General features: G+C 32.8%; 1 protein-coding gene across 3 annotated transcripts; it reads right to left on the bottom strand.

Moving 5' to 3' along the window:
• Nucleotides 1–608: 608 nt before the first annotated feature.
• Nucleotides 609–15,301, bottom strand: LOC120091442 (zinc finger (CCCH type) helicase family protein). Of its 3 annotated transcripts, none has more exons than XM_039049469.2 (14): nt 14,988–15,301; nt 14,454–14,631; nt 14,166–14,339; nt 13,869–14,016; nt 6,969–7,280; nt 6,487–6,633; nt 5,110–5,290; nt 3,293–3,570; nt 3,058–3,180; nt 2,835–2,979; nt 2,473–2,708; nt 2,219–2,410; nt 1,368–1,892; nt 609–1,188 (listed from the first exon to the last, which is right to left on the bottom strand). In XM_039049469.2, exons 1-14 carry the CDS (start codon nt 15,127–15,129, stop codon nt 928–930), a joined length of 3,042 nt encoding a protein of 1,013 aa, XP_038905397.2. In that variant the 5' UTR covers nt 15,130–15,301; the 3' UTR covers nt 609–927. The 3 variants fall into 3 exon arrangements, with proteins under 3 accessions (XP_038905397.2, XP_090162962.1, XP_090162963.1); XM_090306836.1 differs by lacking the exon at nt 14,988–15,301 and adding an exon at nt 14,719–14,868; XM_090306837.1 differs by lacking the exon at nt 14,988–15,301 and having other exon boundaries at nt 14,166–14,357; nt 14,456–14,593.
• Nucleotides 15,302–25,663: the final 10,362 nt, after the last annotated feature.

The following is a 25,663-nucleotide window of genomic DNA, read 5'->3' as shown; positions in this document are numbered from 1 at the left end:
AAATGAAGAGACCCTCCTTAATAGCCATTTTGTTTTTTCCCTTCAAATTTCTTCTTTTGTTATCTATATTTTACCAATGATTTAAAAAACTAACCAAATTTTGAAAAACTAAAAAAGTAGCTTAAAGACTTTTTGTTTTTAAAATTAACGAAGAATTAAACCACACAAATCATTATAAAAAATCGAAAGAAAATAAACTTAATTTAAACCTTTTCTATTAAAATTTGTATGCAAATATTTCATGTCTCCTTTAATTTTGTAATTAATTACCAATATATGATATTATTTTTTCACATTGACATTTACACATACTATATATACATCTAAATGTTGTATTACTTTATATAAATGATTATTAAACATGGTCAAATATAATCTAATAAACTACCGTCAAAGTTTCATTAACTAATTATAACGATTTCATCCCTTTCCAATACGTCTCAAAATTTTCACTATTAACTACTCCAATATCCAGTTTAAAACCTCTTTGAAATGGTTCAAAATATTGAATAATTTTTTTCAAAGGATTCAAGGGGAAAAAAAATAACACTGATCGAAAAGTAATGAAAAAGTAAGAATATACACACTGAAAAACAAAAACAAAAACAAAAAACAAAATTCACCCAATCTCATTTTTAGATGAATTTATCCTTCCTCGCTATCAGTGTGTATAAACATTTGCAGCACTTTTCTAGAAATTTCAATATTAAAACATAATAATACTCTCTTCTCCAAACCCAATCCCTAAAACTATTCACAAGCCATACTAATCACAAGCATTCTACTTTCAATCAATTTTCCTAAGTTGCATGTGAAATAAGCCATTAACTTCACTTGATCATTTATAATTTAAGTGACCTTCAATTCTTCAAATACGTAGAATCAAGGCAAGATGCTATAGACAAAAATAAAATTCCCATACCTATATCAACAAAGAGACTGAGGACGAACCAGAGAGATCTCCTTTACATCTCTTTCGACATCGTATAGGCATTGACGAAGTGTTGCTCGATAGTTACCAAACAGGACGCTACTAGGTGGTTGCAAGTCGAAAACATAGGAGACCGGCTTTGATGTCAACATCCCCCTTTTAGTCGTTAGCTTGTCTGGCAACTCCCCAAAGCTTCTTTCGTCATATGGGAATGACTCGCTTAGGAAGAAAAAGCTCTCTCTCCCCAACTTCTCAACCTGTAACAATACAAAATACCAACAAAGTACTTTCAAAATCATCACAAATGTATGGCAACTGGCAATTCAGAGGATAGAATATTTATCAGATATTTAATATCACATAGTTTTAACTTTTAATCATGAAAATATCGACTGAATGAATACAAGATTTTTCATAATATGAAAGGTAGAATCACCTGCAGTTGTGAAAATCTGATGTTATTCATGGTAAGAATAACTTGAACCCCATGAAGTGCATCGGCCAATATCCGGATGGCCAGAAGATCAAAGAAATTCTGCAACAGGATCTTCTCTATGTCCAGATTTTCCTTTGAACTCGCGAAACGTGGAAACCACAATATACATTTAACATCATGCCAGGGAATTTGATTTTTCCCATTGGAAATGATGGTTTCATCAGGATGGGAAAGTTCCCAGAATTTTTTTGCATCATCTAATGAAGCATCATAGATATCTGAATATGAAAGGTTAGTTGTACAAATTATTTTGGATGGATCACAGTGGCATGCCAAGTTTGATGAGAAATGAAACCCAGCGTCGTCCATGACAAGAATGCATCCACCTGATTTAGGAAAATATTTTTCAAGCGTTGAAGCATGAGCATTGGCATCTTCTGGCAGGCATAAAGTTGATTTAAGTGAAAGAGATTTTGATGGACTCTGATCATGAGAAAAGAAACAAGAGTCTCCGTTTCGACAACCCTGCCATAGGAAAAGGTTGCACTTTTAGCGTTTTATGATATTAGGAGGGGGAAAAAAGACGAGACAAGACAGACATAAAACCCCAACAAAACTTTCGTGAAGCATATACTTCAGAAGAGGAAAAGCAACGTTACATTCTCCCCATTTCTTTTTATGTCATTTTTCTGGACCCGTACAAGCAAAGCCCAAAATTTTATTTTATAAAATCCACAAAAACTAACAATTGCTTCAGCATTTAATAATTGTAATCACCGCTCAAGCATTTCATTGGTCAGAAATAGGATTGGTATAATTGGCTCAATTTTCAAGCATTGTCAGATAGATACCTGGAGAGAGAAGAAAAACTTGCAAGTGGCTCTCTTTGATTGAAGTGAGTGAGAAAATAAACACTGATCGCCTCGGTTGCAGGATCCATTGAGAAAGTAAACACAAAGAGAGGTCCCATTATGGACATTAAAACCATCGTTCATAGAACTTAAGGACTGATTGTTTGGTTCTTTCGCATACAGAACTTTCATCTGTTTAAAATGAATAGTTAGTGAACAATCAACTTTCATAGAAAAGACAAAAATATGAGTACCTGTTTGATCACATCTACCAACTTCCCGGCTACTTGATTAGTCCGGGAATAGCTGGAAGCAACATAAGGTAGAGACTCACAAGTTCTTGATTCACTTGACTGGTCATCTCCATTCTCGAGACATTTAAGAACACATGAATGCTGAAACTGAGTAGGAGCATAGGATGATCTTAGAATGTCACACATACCCAAAAATCTGGGTCGAAACTGGTGCAACGTATGTATGATATCTTCATCTGAAAGGCAGACAAAAAGAAGCGTAGGATAAGCTCGAAGGGAATATAAAGATGCAGATGGAAGCAAGAGCTGCTAAAATGAAATAAAAAATAATTGAAGCACGCTGGGAAAGATGAAGTCCATACACATTTCAGAGACGTGATTTAGAGATGAATGCACAAGTCTGTGAAAAGAACACCATTCTTCTTCATTCTTGGAAGGTGGAGATGTGGTATTTTGCATTTTATTTGGATTTACAAGTTTGTTCAAATATTCAACTCGAATCTTATCCTGTTATGGAAAAATGAGGCTAGATTATGTGTCCATCATGGGAAACAAAGTCATAATTCTTCAGACAAAGAACAATACCTTATAAACTCTTTCCCAGAAGTGGAATGCATGCAAATTTCCCAACAATGCCATTTCTTTAAAGCCAAGTTGAATTGTATCAATGCTTTCTCCATCAAAGTAGCTTTTTATGTAGTCTGCATACTGTATCAAAAACCATTCAAAGTTGATTAAGTAGTGTGCAATTATTAAACAGGGGCATCCAAATAACAAATTTCTTAACAAGGATATCCAAATAACAGTAGTCAAGTAATACCAAATTATTCTCTCCAAAAGGACGAAGTACAGGTAAAGGCTGTGTATCCATTAATATGCCTAGCAAAATTCCCTCGTGGAGCATTCCAATGTCCCCAAACTTGAGTATCAGCACAGAAGAATCAAATGACAATGAGAAACTGGCTAGTAGACTTCCATAATATGTAGGTTCATATCGGCATCTTGGAGATCTTTTAAGTGCTTGCATGTGAACAAGCAGACTCAATGCATCTTCAACAACATTGGCAGCAGGTGGATCAAGAGTTTTCTGCAGCAAGACTACAATCCAAGTTCCATAAATCAATGTCCATCCAGCTTTAGACTATAGGAATATCATACACAATCCGTTCTCTACTCGTACAAAATGTTCAAAAAGAAAAACACCATGACGATCGATAGTAATCATACTAATTGCCATGACTCTTTTTTCTTTTGAAAGGAAAAAGAACTCTTTATTGAATTAATGAAATGAGACTAATGCTCAAATACAAAATACAAAGACGAAGTCAGAAGGCCAATTTTTCCTGCCTTTTTTAGAAAAGGAAATAGAACTTTTCATTGATATAATGAAAAAAGGCAAATGCTCAAAAATGAAGAAAATAATACAAATAAGGACAAAACAACACTCAAAACTAGGAAAATAAAAGCATTCCAATTCAAAGAAATGTCTTGAATGGAATAATCAGCATAAAACTTAGAAAAAGAACACTAGGAAGAGGCTAGAAGACGAGCAAAGCCTATACGATCTAACCAAGAAGATGATTTTTATCATAAAAATACCCTCTGTTTACATTCAAACCAAGTCTTAAGTAAAAGAGCTTTGACTACTTTTGGACCATAAAGTTGAGATCTTGACAGGAGAGGACCGACTAAGATCAGGATGATATTTTCTCAAAAAAATTGTCAAGTATCCATTGGAGATGAAAGTATGAGAACACGACTTATATGAGCAAGCGTACACCCTGCCACCTAAGCTTTCAGCGGACACTCATTGACTACTATTTTTATTTTCAATTAAAATCAGATTTGGCTAACGAAAACTACATAACTAAATGAACAAGTATATCAATCAATTAGACTGCAGAATGTGCCTTTGCTAGTGAGAAGGCAAAATACTTGGGGAGAGAGGGAAACTTTCTCTTTTCTTCTTTTTTTTTCTTGTTCTAAAGCTCATCAAATTGAATTTCAAACTTAATGTCAAAAAAATATTGCTCTCCGTTAGTTCTGTTGTTTTTTTTAACTTTAGGCTGAGCAGCTTACTGCGTGATTACCAGTTTTTGGGGCAATATCGGCCTTTTTAACTGTGTTTGAATGTTTTGGTCATGTTATGCATGGTTATTACTTCTTGATCTTCTTATCAAGTGTTTGATGAGTTGTTTATCTTTTTTTGTTATCAATTTTTTAATTTGGTTTTGAGGGGAGTAATAATTCCACAATTTACTCAAGTTAAAAGGGTCTAATTTCAAGGTTAAAAGACACTCAGCCAACTAAATGAATCCCCCCCAACACAAAAAAGGGGGTAGAAAAACCATAATGACCTTGCCACACCATAGAAAAGAAACTCAGCACAAGAAGCACGAATGGAATCCTTTCCCATAAATATAATTAAGAAAAAGAAAAATCAAATAATACAAATTTAATATATTTCTATGGTTCCTTCTGGTTTTGTGATTAAGGGAAAAAAATGCAAATCTTTCGTAAAAGAGAGGGAGAGGATTTAACATATCCTCCGTAAAAAGATAATGAATATATGGAAATGCTCCTCAGTTTAACCATTAAAAAAAAAAAAAAGAAACTGTCACCGAGAGAATACCATACCAGTTGGATCATTAATTGCTTTGGATTCTGTCGAGCAAATTAAAAGTACTTGCTGCCTCAATGATAACCTCAGGATATCCGGTCGTTCAAAATCTTCAAAGTTGTGGTAAAATGATCTTGTTACCAATCGATAAACTTGCCCATCACAGGTTCGACCAGTCCTTCCTCTACGCTGCTCAGCCTGAGACATATTGCAGTTTAAGGGGATGAAATTTGGTCAATAATTAAACTATTAATTTTATGGAAAATCTGCAGTCATATAGAAGTCCTCAATTTGACTTCGCATCCTTGTTTGCAACAATACAAGTTATCAAGTCTATATTGAAATGGGAGGGTGGGGGCTACCAAAGGTAATAATAAGAAAAAAAGAAGTCAAAGTAAACGATAAGAAAGATATTGAGATTGAGAAGAGTAAGAGTGGAGTAGGAATCTAAAACTCCGTACATAAAAAAGGGGAGACCAAAAGGCTTTAAAGGGCCATTTGATAAGCAGTATGGAAAGCTTGGAATAGGATGGTTGGAAATTGAATAGTTGGGAATGGAATAGTAATGAGAATTGTAGAATATAATTTAGATATTTATTTATTTACTATCTAAAAAGGCAATTATATGTTACGTACCTAATATACTAAGTCAAATTAAATTTATTAATAATATTTAATTCATGCTAAACATAAAATCAATTATTTCAATTAAGTGTGAATAGTTAAAACCAAAGGAATTCAATTAAGCAATACAATTCTATATTGATGCCAGTGTCCAATTGGGATTGTGTATCATGCCATATATAGGAATGAGTTCAGAATCCCATGTCTCCTTTTATTACCATTTGCCACAAGGCACATGTAAGGTACTCCTACAAGAAGATATTATTGAATGGAAACTTGCCCTAAGGCACCTTCCTCCTCTCTATGAGAAGCTTCAACTAACCAAAAACAAAAGGCTGAGAAAATGAAATATCCCCTCCCCTACGTTATAATACCTCCCTACCCAAAAAATGCCACATTCCATATGGTCCCCACAACCCAACATTGTTCTAACGTCCCTCACTTTCACAAAATAACTAACTCCCTTCCTCAATTACCTTTCTACCCCTTCTCTTGTACTGATGGATGACTGGGGGTCTCACAGCACAGAACTAAACACTATCTAAGAGATAGAAGGGATATAGCACTAAAAGTCAGGTCCTGGTGCAATCCGATGTTTTGTCTTCTGAATTATATATGATGTATAATAATGAAATGAATATTTAAAACAAAGGGAGGAGCATTGATGACTATGAAAACTCTACTTTTTTTCTGACAATACATATATCTAGACCCATCACAATATATTTTCTTCTTTAAAATTATTCCTCCAAGTAAAAGTTAACATATACCTGAGATTTAGAAATCCAGGCAACCTGTGCAGTGTCCTTTTTCTGATTATTATCCCAATACACTTGTAAAGACCTGCATGAGTCGATTACATATGCTACTTTTGGTATTGTGACGGATGATTCGGCAATATTTGTTGCTAATATTACCTGCAGCAAAAATTTCAATGCATAATGATTGAATAACAGTGTCAACTGTAAGAAAACGGAGGTGGCCACGTTGTCAAACATCAGTAAAAGATTGAAAAGGTGGCTCAATCTTATCAAGAACCGTCTGGACAACAAGTTCCAAACCAATGTGGAAGTATCTTACGATCAAATACAGTTAATAAAACAGAAACCAACTTGTATCAGAAGCACTGTCAGGAACACACAAAAATTAGTTGTCGTATTGCTTGCATTACATCAAAATTTAAAAACTATAGATTTTCCATCTTCTTTGTTTCAGGAATAGTCAATATATTGTTTTAAAAGGGTAAACATACCTTCCGATGTGACTTCCAAATCCTCATAGCTGTCAGTGCTTCTTCGATGTCAATACTGCTATGTAAAATATAAACCTTAAAAGAACTAAGAGACTTCAGAAGATGCCATTGTTGCTCCAGGGTATAATACGTAGGAAGAAAAATCAAGACACTCTTTTCAATATCAGACTCATTCTTATGAATATGCAACAATAGATTGTGAATAAGTCTGTGTACTTCAGACTTAATTTCCGCAGAAGATGTAGAAGGGCTGAAGCCATTACAATATCTAGAAGATTGTAGATCTGACTCGATCCCAAGTAATTCAGTAACCTATCAATGGAAAATATGATCAAAATCAAAATAGGATAAAAAAAAAAACTAATATATGGAAGGGTTCATTTCTGAAAAAAGTCAAAAGTTCTTTTTGTGGACCACGGTGCTGGAAAGTATCAACATAAATGATAACATCCCAAGGAGATTTTCTCACTCCAAACATATGCATGCTGTGTAAGAAAAGTGGAGAAACTCTGAACCATTTATTTCTTCACTGTGAATTCAGTAAAAGGGTTAGGGAGAATTTTGTTTAATTTGAATTGGCGTGTGCATTGGTCTGTTTCCCTTAGCGAAGGGTTGAAAGACAAAGCTAACTTGCTTTGGAGCCATGTGTCAAAGGCTATTTTGTGGTTATTGTGGAAGGAAAGGAATGCAAGAATGTTTTCAGATGAATGTAATTTTTTTTAGTTTTTTATTTACTTTTGTGATCTTCTACAGTTTACAGCCTCTAATTGGAGTAGCCTCCACACACTTTCTTATAATTAAACCACTTGCACTATCAAGTATCAACCTAGATTGGAAGGTATTTTCGTAATCTTTAGTCCAGCCTGTCCAGCCAAGGGGACACCTTGTTCCTTTTCCCTATAGGTTGTTTCCTTGTTTATACTGAGGAATGAAGTCCTCTGTTGTTTCTTTCCTTTTCTTTTTTTTTTTTAAACCAAAAAGAAACACCACAGAGACTATTACTTCTGTTCAATTGGCACAATTTCATTCTAAGATCACTGCTCGTCCTGTACAGCCATTTTTACCAACATTCTAATCTCGTGGACATAGTTCAGAACTCTGTTTCTCTTTTTTTCCCCTTCTTTTTTTGTGTGTGTGTGTTAACTGAACAAAGTTCTAAACTCTGTTAATCAAATTGATTCTGAGCACATTATAAGGAACAAGGACTTTCTGTCTATATACTTTATTTGACCTACTTGACACTTCACTGCCAGGATGCTGGGAACTGCATCTTGGCATATAACTTTATCATATACACTGTACACATAGTATGAACACTATATTACTATATATTAATTGATCCATGGCATATTATACGAAGCAAGAACTTTCTGTCTATATGCTTAAATTTGTAACCACATCCTTTGCTAAATGCTAACGTGATCAGGAGGGGAAAAAGCTCAAAATGATACTCGATTATCCGCTTCTCTAATTTCTTGCATCTTTTTCCACACATCCATACGGCACACACCATTACAAGTTCAAGAAATTCTCACCCGCAAGAGCAACACAAACAAGCACATTCCATCCACATCCATGTTTATATTGAAATAAAATGTTTTGATCCAATATGCAGTGACAACAGAAGAGAAACTAAGTGTTTGTGACAATGTATATGATTAATTAAAATATAAAATAAAATAATTAAAAAAGAAGTGGAAGAAAAGATCATTATGATTCCAAATCCAAGACATATTCCAAATTTGTACTTATACATCCTCTCAAATGACTAAATATTTCCAACATAATTTTAAGGTTTGTTAACATTTTTTATTTGATATATATATTTTTGAGTGTTCGAGCCTAACAGCATAGACACGGATATGATAGAATTTGACAATACACCAATTTCAAAAAAACTAAGATATGCATACATAGAAGAATTTTATGATAATGCCCAATGATTTGTTATAATACTAATTTTTAAGTTAAATTAAAGTAGATTTGAAAATAGAGTGAAAAAAAGAAAAGAGTGGCGTTGTAACTGGCATCAGCAAGGTTGAGGAGTGGTGTTGGTCGGCGGCCGCTAGTGGTGGTTGAGCAATGTGTGTGACGGGCGTAGGGCAAACGGTAGATTGAAAAATGAAGTCGAAGATGAAGGGAGAGGGTTGACGCGTGATTCAGATAGTGAGAGAGAGAAGAATGAAGATCTAGTTACCTTTAGTGTTTTTTCTTTACTTTTTTTCTCCTTTTTTACCGGAATTAAGTGGTATTTTAAATAAAATGGGTTGTGGGTTGAGCTTTTATGTAACTGAGATTCTTACTCAGAAAAAAAAAAAAACAAAATTAAAAAAAGAGAAAAAGAAATCAAATACTTTATATCACGTATCAACCATGTAGATATCGATTCTTTTTGCACAATTAGAAGTATGTGTGCTTCCTAGGTTTGAGCCAACTTGGGTGCACCTTAATTAATCTCACAGGACAACCTATCCGACTTTACAACATTTGGGTACCAAAGAACCTGGTAGGATATTAAATCTTCGGTAGGTGACCACTATAGATTGAACTTATTCCCTCCAAGCCCTTTTTATTGTCCTATGGACAAGAGCTCTAGCCCATCCATGATGTTTTTTTTAACCAGAAAAAACTTTTCATTGGATGCTCAAAGATACAAACTCCGCAAGCAAGTGAAAAATAAAACAAAATGGAACACAAAAGTAACCACTGCAAGGAAAGAAAAACAAAATACATAAAAGAAACTTCCACAACGAGCGAATACTAGTGAACTAAACAAAAAGAAACTAACGGAGAGAGTCTAAAGGACCAATCTCCACATAAAAGGTCACTTTGAAAACTGAGTAAAACACAACACTTGAGAAGCAAAGGCTTTGGACATAAAATAACAGGAAAAAACTGAAAGATCTAAGCCTCAACCAAATAGAAAAACCATTAGGGAGAAAAGAAGAAATAAGCACCAAATCATCAAGTGAGAACCATTGAACCCAAACTGTGAACTCGATAGAACAATCAGACATCAAAAAAGAATGCCTTGGAAATCAAAGGAAGGAATTTCATCCATCTCAAGACCACAAGCTTCAAAGAGAAACAAATTTGCAAGGCACTGATGAAGGAAGAGATTAAGGAATCTCTTCATCACTTTCTTGAATGATACTAATTTTTCATCAAAAGAATCCTTTGCACACCATTATCATCAATAATGATAGATTCCACACTACTCAAACTAACTTCAAATGGATCATAATTATCATCATACTGTGAAAGAGAAGGGGAACTAGAAGGATCCTTTGAAGAATGAAATAATCTTTTAGTGAAAACACAATCTGAATCTAGGAAATTCTTATCGGTTAACTTTCTTGACCGATGGAGGCAAAAGACTAGAGAAAATTTCTTCAATACAACTTTGATTCGAAGTATTATCCTCAGTGATTGGAGGAATTGTATCGAGTATAAGCTACAATAAAATAATTCTTCACCTCATGAACGCTTAAGAACTTGGAAGACTCAAGTGCCCTAAGGGAGTCACCAAAAGGCATCTCATTAGTGATTGCAATAGGCATCTCAGAGTTCTCTTTGGAAGCATGCAAAATATCTGGTGATTGAATTAATAAATCATCAAAAGGCGGTGAACAATTATGTTGAGGAGACTTTTCATCTTCAATGCTAATTCAAATTGTGTCCAACGGACTTTAAAAAAAAAAAAAAAAAAAAAAAATCCAAAGTGCTCTTATAAGACATTAAGGTAGAAAAGATAACAACTGGAATGATATAAAATCGAAGAAAAAAAATCCCATTTTAGGACTCATAATTGTGATTGTAGCAAGGATGAAACCACAAAGGTTTCTTCTGAACTTCAATACAAGTTGCACTAAAATTTAACAAATACGAAACTCGAATGAAACCACCAAAGTAACGGCCTATAACATCAAAGTGTGCATATTCCAACAGTGAAGAGGTAGTCCGTGATTTTAATCCAACCTCAATAGCCTTTGATGAATTCTAGCTTACCATGCTTGCTAATGTCCCTTTTTCAATCTTCAAATGGAAATGACCAATATTTGACCAATGACCCAAAGGACCAAGGCCAACTTAAAGATTAGCATCTTCCAAAGTAATGCTTTATCGTCCATAAGAGGATTAATAAAAAAAATTAAATTGATTTTTTTTAAAAAAGAAAGAAAGAAAGAACACAGTTTCAGTGTGGACTTCAACGTCCCTCTAAATATTTTCCAATCATCATGTACATTCAACCGAGAAACCACCAAAAACGAATTCCAATTTAAATCAACAAATTCTTCATCTTTTCTTGCCCAGAAAGAGGATTTGGAGATGGTCGGGGTTTAGAAAAAAAACAAATCTGCAACTGATGGAGAAGGAAAGATGATTTCATCCACATAGGAATTAGTCTTGCACTTCAAAGGCTGTGAATCCTTCAAGTCAAGCTTCTCATATTTCATGATAAAATCTCTTAAGATATCCCAATAACTAAGCCAAACACGCTTTAAGAAACCACAAGGAATACTAAGCACCTTCCTTCCACCAGATATTGGCCACACAATAGTCAACACAATCAATGATTGCTCCAAAAGAAAACCAATGTTGAATTCTGATAGTACCAAACTTATCTAGTCATCTCTAACTTGTTTGAGAAAAGGTTGAGACTCAGGGCAAGGCATCATTTAATTTTCAACCACGAATTTCTCAAACCAACGAGGGTGAAGGAATGAAAGATGAATGACGATCTTAAACTTAAAGAAGAACTCATTTTCAAACCAAATGCAATAATAACTCGTCCATACACCAACTACAACGATATATTGAAAACCAAAACCAAAACCAAACAAGCTAACAGATGAAGAAAACCTAGAATAGATGGGCAGTCAACATACTGACAACTTACCAAACTGACAAAAGGCAAACAAAATGGCAACTGACAGCAAGAACCAATGAGAAGTGACTTGCAGAGTACTCAACAAAAAATGAGTGTTTGGGGCGTTGAGTTAGTTATTATAGTCGGTGGGTTATAATAGTTTGTATTTAGAGTGCATAATATTTTAGTTTGGATTATAATAATATGTGTTTGCGGTCCAGAATATTTTAGTCTGAGTAGGAAATCGTGGACAATATAACAAAGAGAGAAAGGAGAATAAGTAGGAAATAGTAAACATTGTAACAAAGAGAAATTTGAAATAGTAATATTATAGTTAATTGTAGGTCATAATAGTTGGAAACACCAACTATTGTAATTGGGTCCCCAAACATGAAGTAGGCATAGTTCACTCCCTCCACTTGAAGTTAGGGGCCCAAACACTCTCTTAAGGGTTGAGGGTCGAGAAGACGCATGTTAAAGAAGAACAACGGCGGAGGTTAAAGAAAAACTGGGGGGTGAGGGTTACAAATGGATATTAGGGGTGGTCATTCGTTGATTGACATCAATTTTGGGCTCAAACCAGCACCGACCACCAACACGTTGATTTTGCTCAAACGATGGTGGTTGATTTTGGAGGTGGTTTGGTGGTTGTGAAACTGATCGATCGACTGACCAAATACACAAATCGATTGGTTGGTTAGTTTTGAAACTTCACCACAACTAGTGTGGTTGCTTAGAGTTTGCCCGAGAAGATTTTGAGTGAGAAAGAGAGAGAAGAAAAAGATCCAAAGGGATGGGGTAGATGAAATATGTGTGTGTGTGTGTGTAAAGAAGGCAAAAAAGAGAGAAGGGAGAGGAGAAAAAAAACTATTGGTTAGCAGCGGAACGCAAATATAGTTTGCGATGGCAATGCTTGGATCTCTCCAGCAAAAGGTACACTCAAATGAAATAGAAAAAAAAACAAAAAAACAAAAAACAAACAAACAAAACAAAACAAAAGACAAAAAAACAAAAAAAAAGCAAGAGTAAAAGGAGAAAGAGAGTGGGGAGAAGAAGAGAAAGGGTCGAAGCAAGAGTAAAAGGAGAAAGAGAGTGGGGAGAAGAAGAGAAAGGGTCGAAGTTAAAGAAGAAAACTAGAAAAGGTGAGCAAACGAGAGAGAAAGAGGGTGGATGGTGATTTGAAATAATAAAAAATATTTTTTTTTTATAGAATCAATAACTTTCGTTGAGAAAAAAATGAAAGAATACAAGAGTATGAAAGACAAAAATAAAAGAGCCCACAAACGCACCCCTTCTAAAGAAAGAGGGTCCAACTAAGTAAGATGTTACCCAAGGAATAATAGCACAAAAAGCTCAAAACCGAAGCCCAAACCTCACTCCTCATTCGGGTCCCTATCCAAACCTATGAACACTCTATATCTATATGATTGATAATCTTAAAACATTGATATCCATTAGGAGTGAGCAAGTAAGACCAAAAAATCAAGCCAACCGACCAAAATTGATGGAACCAACTTCAGTCGGTTGGTTAATATATATCTCGATCGGGGTCGGTCGGTCGGTCGGCAAGCCCAAAGAAGCTCAAACCGACCAATTTGTGAATATATTAAAAAAAAAAAAGATATTAATTCACTGCTCATGCATTAGTGGGAAGTTAGAAACCCATGGGCTGGTTTAAAACTACTAATGGTTTTATATTAATAGGTAATGGCTACCTATATCTGTATGAAGGTAATCATTACCGATTTTTTTAAAAAAAATAGTGAGGTTTTGTTCGTTACATGCATCACAGTTTGAGCTTGTTAATTTATTGGTAAAGGGCGATAAGAATTATTACATACTTTTTAGGCCAAGACAATTTTTAAGCAATTGATTATGATTGTTTAAACAATCAGCATCAAAGTAATTTGAAAAATATTACCACATTAAATTAACTACCAAACAAAGAGCAAATATAAACAATGATACAACGGCTTAGCACAGAACCAGTAAAATATACAAGATCAATTAAAAATTATAAAACAGCTCACCTCTTCGAGATATGAAACTTTTCGTTCAAAAAAAGATTTTTGGTTTGAATTAGGAATTGCAAGCACTTCAACACGTTCGCCTCTACCAAGGTCCTTGAAATAATCCCTATACCTTCCAATATCAGCAGTTGCTGACATCAATACCACCCTAAAAAAGACAAAAAGATCAACTCCAAAAGCAAGTATGATCCTAGAATGTCAACTTGCAAAAATTGAATTTCCTTGTTCAACGACAAATCAGAAAAAAATAGTCAAATTTCTAACAAGGACTGATAAAGGCTAAAGCAAAGCGCTAACCTCAGATCATGGTGCTTCGACAGAAACTGCTTCACGCACACAAGAACAAGATCAGACTCCACTGATCTTTCATGCACTTCATCGAGTACAATCACCTTGTAATCGAGTGCCTTTAAACCCCTATCGCGCATTTCCTCCAACAAAACCCCAGCAGTTTTAAAAACAATCTTCGATCTGGAAGCATGAAGTATTGGTAAAATTATACAAGAATACATTTCAAAATACAGTAAGCAAAAACGACATGTAACGTGAAATGGACAATTCACACATCAACAGTCTTATACGTACTTTTCCGAGGAGTGCTTTGAATGACCTATATGATATCCAACCTCTTCTCCCACGTTACAGTTACGAGCTCTAGCAACCATATTCGCAATGGCAACAACAGCAAAACGCCTAGGTTGCGTACAAAGAATGGGCCCCATGTCTTCTTCCAAAAGAAACTGAGGAATTTGAGAGCTCTTCCCTGAAAACACAAAACAATAGAACCTAAAAAACATAGATAGACCATAACTACTACAATCGACAACAAAAAAAAAAAAAAACTAACAACCATGCAGCTTAAACCGATAGACAACCGAATAGCAAGCATTGCCTTTCCTTAAACGAACAATGTCATCCTCTACTTTCCATCTCTTCCCCACATTCTTCAAAATCTCAAGTCATTAAGCACAATAACAAAAACTCACAATGACTACAGATACTTGAAAAAGGAAATGGAAAGAAAAAAAATAAAGTCCATCAGAAACAACGATCATTACGAAAACCGTAAGTTCATGCTTCATCCAGCCGAAGGAATAAATAGGTACAAAGGTAGCGTACCACAGCCAGTTTCGCCGATGATAAGCGTGACGCGATTCTGACGGATTTTCTCGACGATTCTCTCCCTGAGCGACATGACCGGTAAAGCCGAGAAATCGAACGGCGACGGCGATGACAACGAGGAAGAAGAAGAAGAAGCCATTGTTCGTCTTTCTTCTCTCTCAGAATGGAATCGTCTGGTCTCCGTAGCTTGCTTCTGCTCCAGCCTTTAGAGTTTACTGGATGGAGAGTGATCGTGGAGGAAGACGAAGAACGGGGTTTTTATATGTTGACACGACGGTCAGACTTTGTCTTCGGTAATTTGGCCGAAAGGCAAGGGTAAAATTGGAAATATATGCAAGTTTTTTAAGGGCGGAAAATGCTATAGAAATTGCCAATGCGTACGGTAAACTTCGTGCGCAAGGATTTCACACAGTACGTGGGCCCCATATCCCGTTTTTGCTTTATTCTTTTTATTATTATTATTTTAACAAGTGTAGTGGGTGGTGAACTTTAGAGCAAATATTTAAAATAATATTTCCTTATTTCGTTTTTACCCTTATTATTATTGTTCTTCTCCCAAGATTTGTGTGCTTCTGCTTCTCCTTCTTCTTTTTTTCGAGTCTGTGGTTGGAATAGTTTATTAAAATTGGACGTTAAATATAAAAACCAAATAGAAACAGAATTAAATTATATTTCTTAATTTCTCAAATTTTTGCATCTTTTTTAGATACCAAATAAGAAAGGACAACTTATCAAACGAATCTATCATTTTTTTATAGAATTTTAAAATTGTAAAACCTATCTCAAATAAACTTCTATTATTAATAGACTTCTTGATTAGGTGACAGGAGTTTATAATTTATAAGCTTTTATCGATGTAAAATAATTTATTAGTAAATATTTGTTTGGTAACATTTTCTCGCCTATTTGTTTGATAGATATTCATGGAATTTCAATCAGACATTTAATATTTGTTTCACATTATTTCACTTTTTAAAATCCATGATATTATTATTCACGGGACTTCAAAACCCATTTGACATGGGTTTTAAATACCCTAAAATCTTTTTGATAGAGTATGATTATTTAATAAAATAATATCTATTTATTAGTACTATTAGCTTTAATTAATTATTAAATAAAAATATATTATTTGAACTTAATAAATTTTAATTATTTTATTTACCATTGATATTTTATGTTATCTTAAGTATTTAATATAAAATTTTATTTATTAATTATTAATATTCTAATTAATTTATATTTATTTAGTTATTTTTATTAATTAAATAAAATATTTTAATTAATGTTTAATATAAAAATATTCATTTAAAGATATTTTAATTGACTAAATAATTAATCAATATAATAATATATTAAATAGTTAATTTTAGTTATGACTATATTACTTGTTCTCTTATATTTTATTGAATAATTATTTTGTTTTGATTTGTATATATAAAACTGGTAAACTAAACACATTCATTTAACTTCCAAACATTAATTATCCTACGTATATGTTAATTATCTCATACATTTAAAATTCAAATATTTAAATTACAAGCATTTAATATCTATACCCATGAAATAATATCTGCAATCTAATCGGACCCTTAGTAAATGAACATTGGTGTAGAAAGTTAGTTTGGATGTTGTAATTAGAATGTAATTAGATACTCAATATCGAACTAAAAGTCTAAAATTTACTGAAACTATTAGTAGGATAGACTTTAATTATTATTACATAATAATATAAATCTATCGCCGTTGTATACTTATATATTAGTCACTTGGAGGATCTACCATTGATTATTACTCATGTCTCTAAATGTTTGGAAAAAAAAAAAAAATAACCAAAGCCCTTGTTGAATGAGAAAATTTGAACCAATCACAAACTATCATGTCATTTACCAAATTAATGACGAATTTACAAATAATCTAATTTAGGTCTAATTAAAAATTGATATGTGTCCTAAATTGAGATTGAAGACACAAATTGGCAAATCCTGTTGGTGTCACGTGTTTCCATCATGACAGTTAGATTGAATAAGTAGTTTGATCCAATTTGATATTATTATTTGGGCTAAAGTTCAATTGATCCCAAAAATAGGCTTCATTTGACCCAAATGTCAAATATGACCCAAATGCAGTTAGTTGAGCCCAGGGCCAAGTCCATGAACCAACCAAGCACAAGCTCACAAAGCTCACCTATGAACTCTATAAATAGAGAAACTCTCCTCATTTGCAATGGTCAGCAATTCTACACTCCATAGAGCCTAAAAGGAATTATCTACCATCAGAAAACTCCTTGACTCTTGAAGAATGAACCACTCCTTGAAGCTCAAGCACTGAAGATACAAAGATTATTCCAGGACTTTAAACTACAAGAACACCACGTGTTCCACTTCCTCAAGTCAAGTGTATGCATTCAACTGAGAGAGAATTAGAGGATCAAATACTAGAGATCAAACCACATCGCATCAAATCAATACAAAAATAAGTTCAACTCCACGAAATAAATTTTTCAAAAAATCCCGTGCGAACAAACTGGCATGCTTAGTGGGACCCCACTACCTCTCATCTCTATCTCAATGTTCAAATAAATCAATGACACAAAAGAAAGCTGCATCCAAGGTAACTGCTGCAAGCGACTCCTACACGGGACCTATTACCCGCAATTGTTCAAAGAAGATTATGCAGGAGCAAGAGCAAGGTTCTGTCTATTGGAGTTAATGTCCTAAATCGAGTGTATCTTGTAATTCGTAAAGACATATTTTATATCTAATAAAATAAGAGTTATTTTATGAATGTTTAGACTGCATTAAATCAATCCAATAAACTAAGATCAAAGGCCATTTTTATGAAACTTAAACATGTATGTAGAGACATACATGTGGATCATGTTTAAGTAATAACCTAAATGGTTTGTAATAGATGGATAAGGCTGGGTATTTTATCCTGATGACACTACGAATACGACCTGCTTTGTAGATGTTACAATTGTTGTATAAGTGTTACAAATGGTCTGATTCTGATCGTTCATGTGGAGACATGCAAGCGGGGGTATTTTATACAAAAAGTTTGTATAAGACCATATTGTAAAATGAATAGTCTCTCAATATAACACCGTTGCTAAAAGAGTCTTACATTTCACTAAAATAATCATAAGTGACTTGACCTTAATCCTGATGAGTTGTGAACTCCTATCTATGAGGGCAATCCTTTGATTTGTATGGGTAAGAGTGACTTTTCTAGCCAACTCAACAAACCTACCATTTTGGGAGCTTGTCCGAGTAGAGAGCTGGGAACACAATTACACAAGATGAAATTCACTCATTTTCCGATCTTAGGAAAAGTAGATAAATTGCTTCCTTAATAGCTGATTTTTGGTTTTGAACATTGAGGCCTCAACCTCTCACTGACCCAAAAGGTATTAGTTTATAGCTAGTATTGGAATGCCTTGAATTTGTTTGTTGGCGCTTCGAACAACCAAGTATTTGTAGTTATTTACGATTATGACCCTAGGGTTTAGAGTACTGTGTTATATAAACTCTCTAACCTAGAGGCGTCGTTTGATGTAATTTTCTAAAAACATTATCCCTAATAATACTATTCTCCCTCTGCCCATGGACATAGCTAACACACCGTTAGTGAACCACATATATCTGTATGTCGATCTTCTCTATCTCTTCGTTCTTTTTTGTGTTCTTTAATTGTCGATTTCGTAACAGCTAGACTATAAGTTGTTTGTTCATTAGAGGGATCAGTTGTATTTAAGGAGTTAAATGTAACTATAGGGGTAAAACGGTATTTTGACCTAGTTATAGTTACGATCAATTTGTAAAGAGTCGACTTACTATTGATTGGTTATATTCGTGGACACATAAATAAATCTACAGTGCAAATAGTGCAACTATCAGTCTTTAATGGAGTGTTTGGTAGTTAAAGAAAATTGATTAATTTAATTGAAGAGTTTAATTAATTAATTGTATATCATTGCAACTTCTAATTTGTAGGTTCATAATGTCTCCTTGTTAGCTCACTAAAGGATATATGAGATGAATGGTTTGAATTGTTCAAATCGAATGCATATTAATGAGATTGATATAATATGGTTAATTATAGACGTGATCTATAATTAAAAGTGAAAAATATATGAATAAGATTCAAATATTAAAGAGATGTATGCATATAAATATGTGATAATTATATGTTGATTGATTCTATATTAAACATGATTTAATATAGTCGTTTAGTCGATAATTAATGATTTAGTTGATTAATCATGAACTTTCATCACAATCCCCCACCTCTTGTATTCTCGTAGTTTATAAACATTGTATATCAAATTGTTATTTTACGAGCATACATTCAATCCAATAAACCAAGATCCTAGGTTATTTTATGTAATTTAAACAAGTACGTAGAGACATACGGATGGATATTGTTTAAATAATAACCTAAATGATCTGTAGTAGATAGAAAAAATTGGATGTCTTGTCATGATGATACTACGGATACAGCCCGCCTTGTAGATGTTGCAAGTGTTGTAAAGTGCTACAAATGATCTGATCTTGATCATTCATGTGGAGATATGTGAGCGGAGGTATCCTATACAAAGAGTTTGTATAAGACTGGACCACGAAATGCTTAATTTTATTATATAACACCGTTAATAGAAGAGAGTTACATTTCACTAGGATAACCATAGGTGACATGACCTAAATTATGAGTGAATTGTGAAATCCTGCTCGTGAAGATAGTCATTTGATCTGTATGGGTGAGAATTGCCAGATTGCCAACTCAACATGTCTGCCATTTTGGGGATTCGTTTGATTGGGGAGCTGGGAACATAACTTCATAAGATGGAATTCACCCTAATGTCAGGGTAAGTAGATAAATTACTCCTTTAAGAGTTGATTTCCGGGTTTGAACAACATGGCTACACCTTCTCTTGGCCCAATAGAAACTTGGTCATAGTTGGACTATGAATTATTGTTCATTAGAGAAATCAGTGGTACTTAAAAAGTTAGATGTAACTACAAGAGCAAAATGACAAATTTTGGCCCAGTTGTACTTATGAGCAATTTGTGAAGGGTCATCACGCTATTGACAGATTATATCCAATGGACACAAAAATATATTTGTAGTGCGAAAAGTGCAACTGTCAGTCTTTAGTGGAATGATTGGCAGTTAATGGATGTTGAGTAATTTTATTAAATAGTTTAATTAATTATCAAGTACACTATAGGTCCATAAGGTCCTCTCTATAGCTCAACAGGGATTAAATTGATAATTAATTTTGGATTAATTTGAATTGTTCAAATTAATTGAAGGAATTAATTATATATGATATAATTAATCAAATTAATTAATTATACGTGATATAATTAATATAATATATTTGATCAATTATAATATAAAGTATTTTGTGATTCAAATACTAATTATATGAATGAGATTCATATAATTAAATTTAATATAAATATGATTTATGTTAAATATCATAAATAGTTGAGATAAATTAAAATATTTGAATATGATTCGCATATTAATTATATGGATGAGATTCATATAATTGAATTTAAAATAAATATGATTTATATCAAATGTCATGCATTGTTGAGAGAAAATAAAACTATAGGCTATATTGTATTTGATACAATATAAAACTATAGGTTATATGTTATATTTGATGTAACATATAGTATATATATTTATATAATAAGGTGGTTATTATATATATATTGTTTAAATTAAATTATTATTTTTTTAATTTAAACTCTCTCTCCCTAATTCTCTCAAGAAAACGTGCAAAAGGTGGGGAACAGTTGAACAATTCATTCCATTTTCATTTCCTTCCTCTAAATGTCAGAGAAGAGTTTTATGTGAAAAACTCTCCTTCCCTTCTCAAACTTTTTTCCCTCTTCCAAGAATTTAAGCAAAGCCTACAACTCTTGCTTGAATTCTTAATCCCAAGAGAATACAAAGGGTTCACAAGTGGTGGTGCTCAATTGGGTTTTCAAATTGGAGATCTAAGAGAAGAAGATCCGGGACGAGGGAATATGTGAAGAATTGATTGGATTTAAGGGTAAGTGCCATCTTCTTCCCTAATTCTTCCTCAAAAGCATGTTATAGATTTTTTTTTTATTAATGCATAATCTTTGTTTTGATTATATAATATTTATGAATTATGTAAAAACTAATCTGGGAACGATCCTCGCTTCCGTTGTAAAACCTTCGATGGTTTCCCTTCATCCTCCTCCAAGTATTAGAGACCACTCTTCTACCTTTAGATTTCAAGAATATCGAGGTCTTTCTTTTGGTGGTGTTCATTGTTCGTTGGAGATACGTTGCGGAGAAAAAGTTTGGGATTTTTGTGAAGACAAAGGATCTACAAAAGTAAGAAAATGTTCTTCTTCCCTTTTATTCTTATTAAAAGGCATACTGAATGTATAAACATGACGTATCCTCTGTTTTGGTTCCATTATATTCTGGTTTTGTATCATATAAACTGAAAAATCTAAATACAAGACTTTCACACGCTTCAGCTCGGGATTCGATCCCTTCAGTCAAACCTTGTCATATGTGAAAATTAAGCTTGTCGCCTTTTAAATGAGTTATTTAAGACAATTTAGAGGGTTTTTTTTTTAAAAAAAAACATTTTTTAGTTTTGCATTTTGACTTATCAATCAGTATGCAATTAAGTTTTAAGTTCATAGGTCTTATATTCTACACTTTGCAATTAATTATGTTTGATTCCATTTGAGTTCTTGGCCATATCCACGACTATTTGGCCTTTAAAATGACTTGTAATTATCATCAAAACTCATATTATCAATATTAAAAAGCTTGTGCTCATTCAACCTCTTGGTGTTGCCTTTTCTTTCAACTCTTGCTTTAGACTTGATGTTTAAATCAATTAATTGGATTAGTCTTGATCAAGCTAATTCTGGAATGAGTTATCTTAAGATCTAAAAGTGACCATCATAGATTATGAGTTTGATTTGAGTTAACTTTATTTGTGAATGTCTGCAAGGATCCTAGAAGGTTTTCTAGTTTTGCTTCCAATAAACACTGTGAGCGCTTATCAGATTGAACCTCCAACCTCTTGAGATGAAAGTTATGCCAATATCACTGAGCTAAACACATTTGACTATTAATATTAATGTTTGTCTCTATATAGATTCATTAAAAAACAAAACAAAACAAAAAACAAAAACAAAAAAAACCCAACAACTACAATTTATATACATTTGGTAATTTAAATAAACTTAATCTTATAATCTTATTCAAAATATTTAAAGTGTTTGTAGCATCACCAAATTTAAAAAAAAAGATGCATCACCATTGACATTTAACTTTATTCTCAAAATAAACTTTCATATTGAAACCATATTTAATAACGAATCATAAATAAGTCGAAGTTTAGCGAATTGAAGCTATTTTTGTAAACTAGTCGATAAGTAAGTCTTATTTGGTAATCGGTTCATTTCTTGTTATTGATTTTAAAAATAAGTTTATTTTTTTCTCATTTTCTTACTATAGTTTGCTTTTTTTTTAAAAAATATAATAGTTGAATTCTTAGTTAAATTCTAAAATAAAAACAAGTTTTTAAAACTATTTTTCTTATTTTTCAAAATTTGGGTTAGTTTTTTAAAACATCGGTTGAAAGTGAATAACAAAGCAAGAAATTTAGAGGTGGAAAAAATGGTTAGGGTCTATTTGGTAGGCAGCTCATGTTTGTATTATGTTTTTCAAATTTACTGAGTTAAGCGAATACGTGTTCGGTTGACAGTCTAGAATCAATTTTTTGAAAACTATTTGCGGATTCTATGATCCAAGCAGAGCAAATTTTGAAAACAACTTTTATTATGTTTTTAGTATATCCAGATTTGGAATTCAAAATTTTAAAATGCAAAAGTATATTAAAAATAATTAAGAAAAACAATAACATATATACTATTTCATATTATAAACTCAATTACTTTTATCAAATTAAAATATGTAATATATTGTATATTATATAATATATGATACTGCAAAATAATAATTATACATTTTAACATAAAACAAGTTCATAAATTAATTAGTAATTGTTTATATTTAACCTAGTATTTTGTGAGTAACTAAATATTTCCAAACACATTTTGAAAAACTGTTTAAACTAGAATTTAATTTCTGAATCTGCTATCAAACACATATATGAAAACATGAAATACAACTCTATTTTCTTTGAATCCCTTGTTTTCAGATTGCTTACCAAATAGGTCCTTATAGACTTAATTTTCAAAAACTAAAATTCAACTAAAAACTAAATGGTTACCAAATGGAGCCTAAATAATTTGATAGAGCAACAAAATTAACAATTATTTAAGAAAATAACATATACAATGTTCTTTATAAAAATGACCTATATGAGTGTGAATGACACTTCAATGATAATTTTTGTACTAAATTATCTTAAGAAACTCACGAGATCATGTTGAAGAATTATGAGAACAAACTCTCTTAAAATGTGAAATTGTGCGACTTTAATTTGACTTTTTTTAGTATATTAGCCGCAGAAACGATGGATTGAATCTTCGACTTCTAAGAAAGAATGTCATGTCAATTACCGTTGAGTTAAGCTCATTTTGACAACTTCTATTTGACTTATTTTACTATAATTCAAAGCATTAAGTTTATTGATTAATCAAGAATTCGATTGATGTACATTGTGAAGGTTATTCGTTGAAAAACTATCTAATGTTTACTTATTTCGTTTATTTCAAATTGCCAACCCATCATTTTATAGGTAGATTGTTGGAATAATATATGGTATGCGGCTCCTCCATGAGAGTTGTTTTATTTCACTTCCATGGATTGCATTCTTTTATGAATGGTTGAATGTTTTCAAATGCTAACCAGTTTAAAGAAGAGACAAAATTTCAAATGATTATGAACTAGTTTATAAATGTCTATTTTCTAAGTTGGTCACTCACTTTTTGTATGAGCACTTTCCATCCACCAAAGTTTGTTGAAGTAAAGTTTAATCCACAAAGTAAAGTTTATTGGCTCTTATGGAATGAAAATTGTAGTCACAAGAAGGTATTATATTATATCTTGGAAGATTAGAGACAATGGAGTCATTTGGCTCATATTTTATCTTACATGTGAAGTTACAAATATGGGTTGTACAATTATTCTTATGTCCCTTATTAAATTTTCACTTTCAATTTCAACTACCAACCTATCAAATTCATTCACATTCTCCACCTAAATTTATTCACAAAAAAATAATTTATCAAAAAATCATTAACAAAAAAGTATTCACATAAAAAATTCCAATTACTCTTATGCCTTTTATTAAATTCCCACTTCCAATTTCAACAACCAACCTACCAAATTAATTCACTAAAAATTATCCACCTAAATTTATTCACAAAAAATAATTTATCCAAAAACCATTAAAAAAATATTCACACAAAAAATTCTCCACCACCAAATTTGATTTGTTTACAACCTCATAAAAAGTTCTCTGCACCAAATTATTTCCAGAACAAAATTCGTCAAGTGCAAAACTTGTATTTCACGAAGTTGTAATTTTCTACACTCCGTAAGAAGGTATATATTCAATAGTTTGATAATTTCTGGAAAAATTGACAAAAATAAACTACCTTTTTGGAGTTTGATTTATACTTACTTTGTTGATTGTTTTTCTTCTTTTTATAATGTCCTGCATTTGATATTTATAAATTAAAAAAAATAACAATTTTTTTTTTTTGAAGACACCCCACCCGGCTTCACCGGGTAGAAAGCAAATGAGTTGAAATTACTCGGTCGGGCTTCATCAGATACAAAATAATTGTTGGAATAAGTTTGATTCCCGACTGGACTTCACCAAGTAGAAAGCAAATGAGTTGAAATTACCCGATCGGGCGTCACCGGGTATGAAATAAATTGATTGACTCGGTCTTCCTAGGTATGAGATAGAAACCGGGTTGGGACTGGTCTGGGGCCTGGTAGAGTTAACCCTAGCCCGGTCGAGCGTACAAAAACTAAGCATTCTGTTTTTTTGGCCTGGTGTTATACCCGATCGGGTGGACGACTGCGCCCATTTTTTTTTGTTTATTTTTTTATTTTACTTTTTCTTTATCTACATTACATTGATATATTTTGTTATAAATTGTAGGAAAATGCCTCGTGCTTGGATTTGTTTTGGTGGTGTTTGGAATGAAAGGGAAAAGGACTACGATGGAAGAAAGTTGCGGGGTGTGACATTGAGGTCGACACGACCTATAATGAATTCCTGACCGAAGTTTATAGGGTAAGTGGTATAATGTCATATGAGTATAATCTTGTTATAAGATGTATACTTCAATTGAGATCCAAAGCCCCTGCATTTGTAATTCGGAATGATGAAGATCTACACACATTTCTCATATGGGAAGAGGTCTCAGTAATACCTCTTTATGTATCCACGCTTCCAAAGTGTTTAAGTAATCAAGGATTTCATCCAAAAAATTCATATATTTGACGAACTAAAGAAATCCCTTCAACATCTAGGGCAGTACATTGCAAGATGGAGTCGAATAATCTATTTTCCCCCACATATTTTAACTCATCACTTACTTCGTCGCCTAGTAATTTGGCAACTCATAACTTAGGGGATGATGTAGACCAAGGTCAATATTTCAATGATTGGTCTTTGG

Source organism: Benincasa hispida, chromosome 11 (genome assembly GCF_027475165.1).
Source record: "Benincasa hispida cultivar pf3 chromosome 11, pf3_genome.v1.1, whole genome shotgun sequence".
Taxonomy (NCBI): domain Eukaryota; kingdom Viridiplantae; phylum Streptophyta; class Magnoliopsida; order Cucurbitales; family Cucurbitaceae; genus Benincasa; species Benincasa hispida.
The sequence above is the reverse complement of the archived record's forward strand: the minus strand, read 5'-3'. Positions and strand labels throughout refer to the sequence as shown.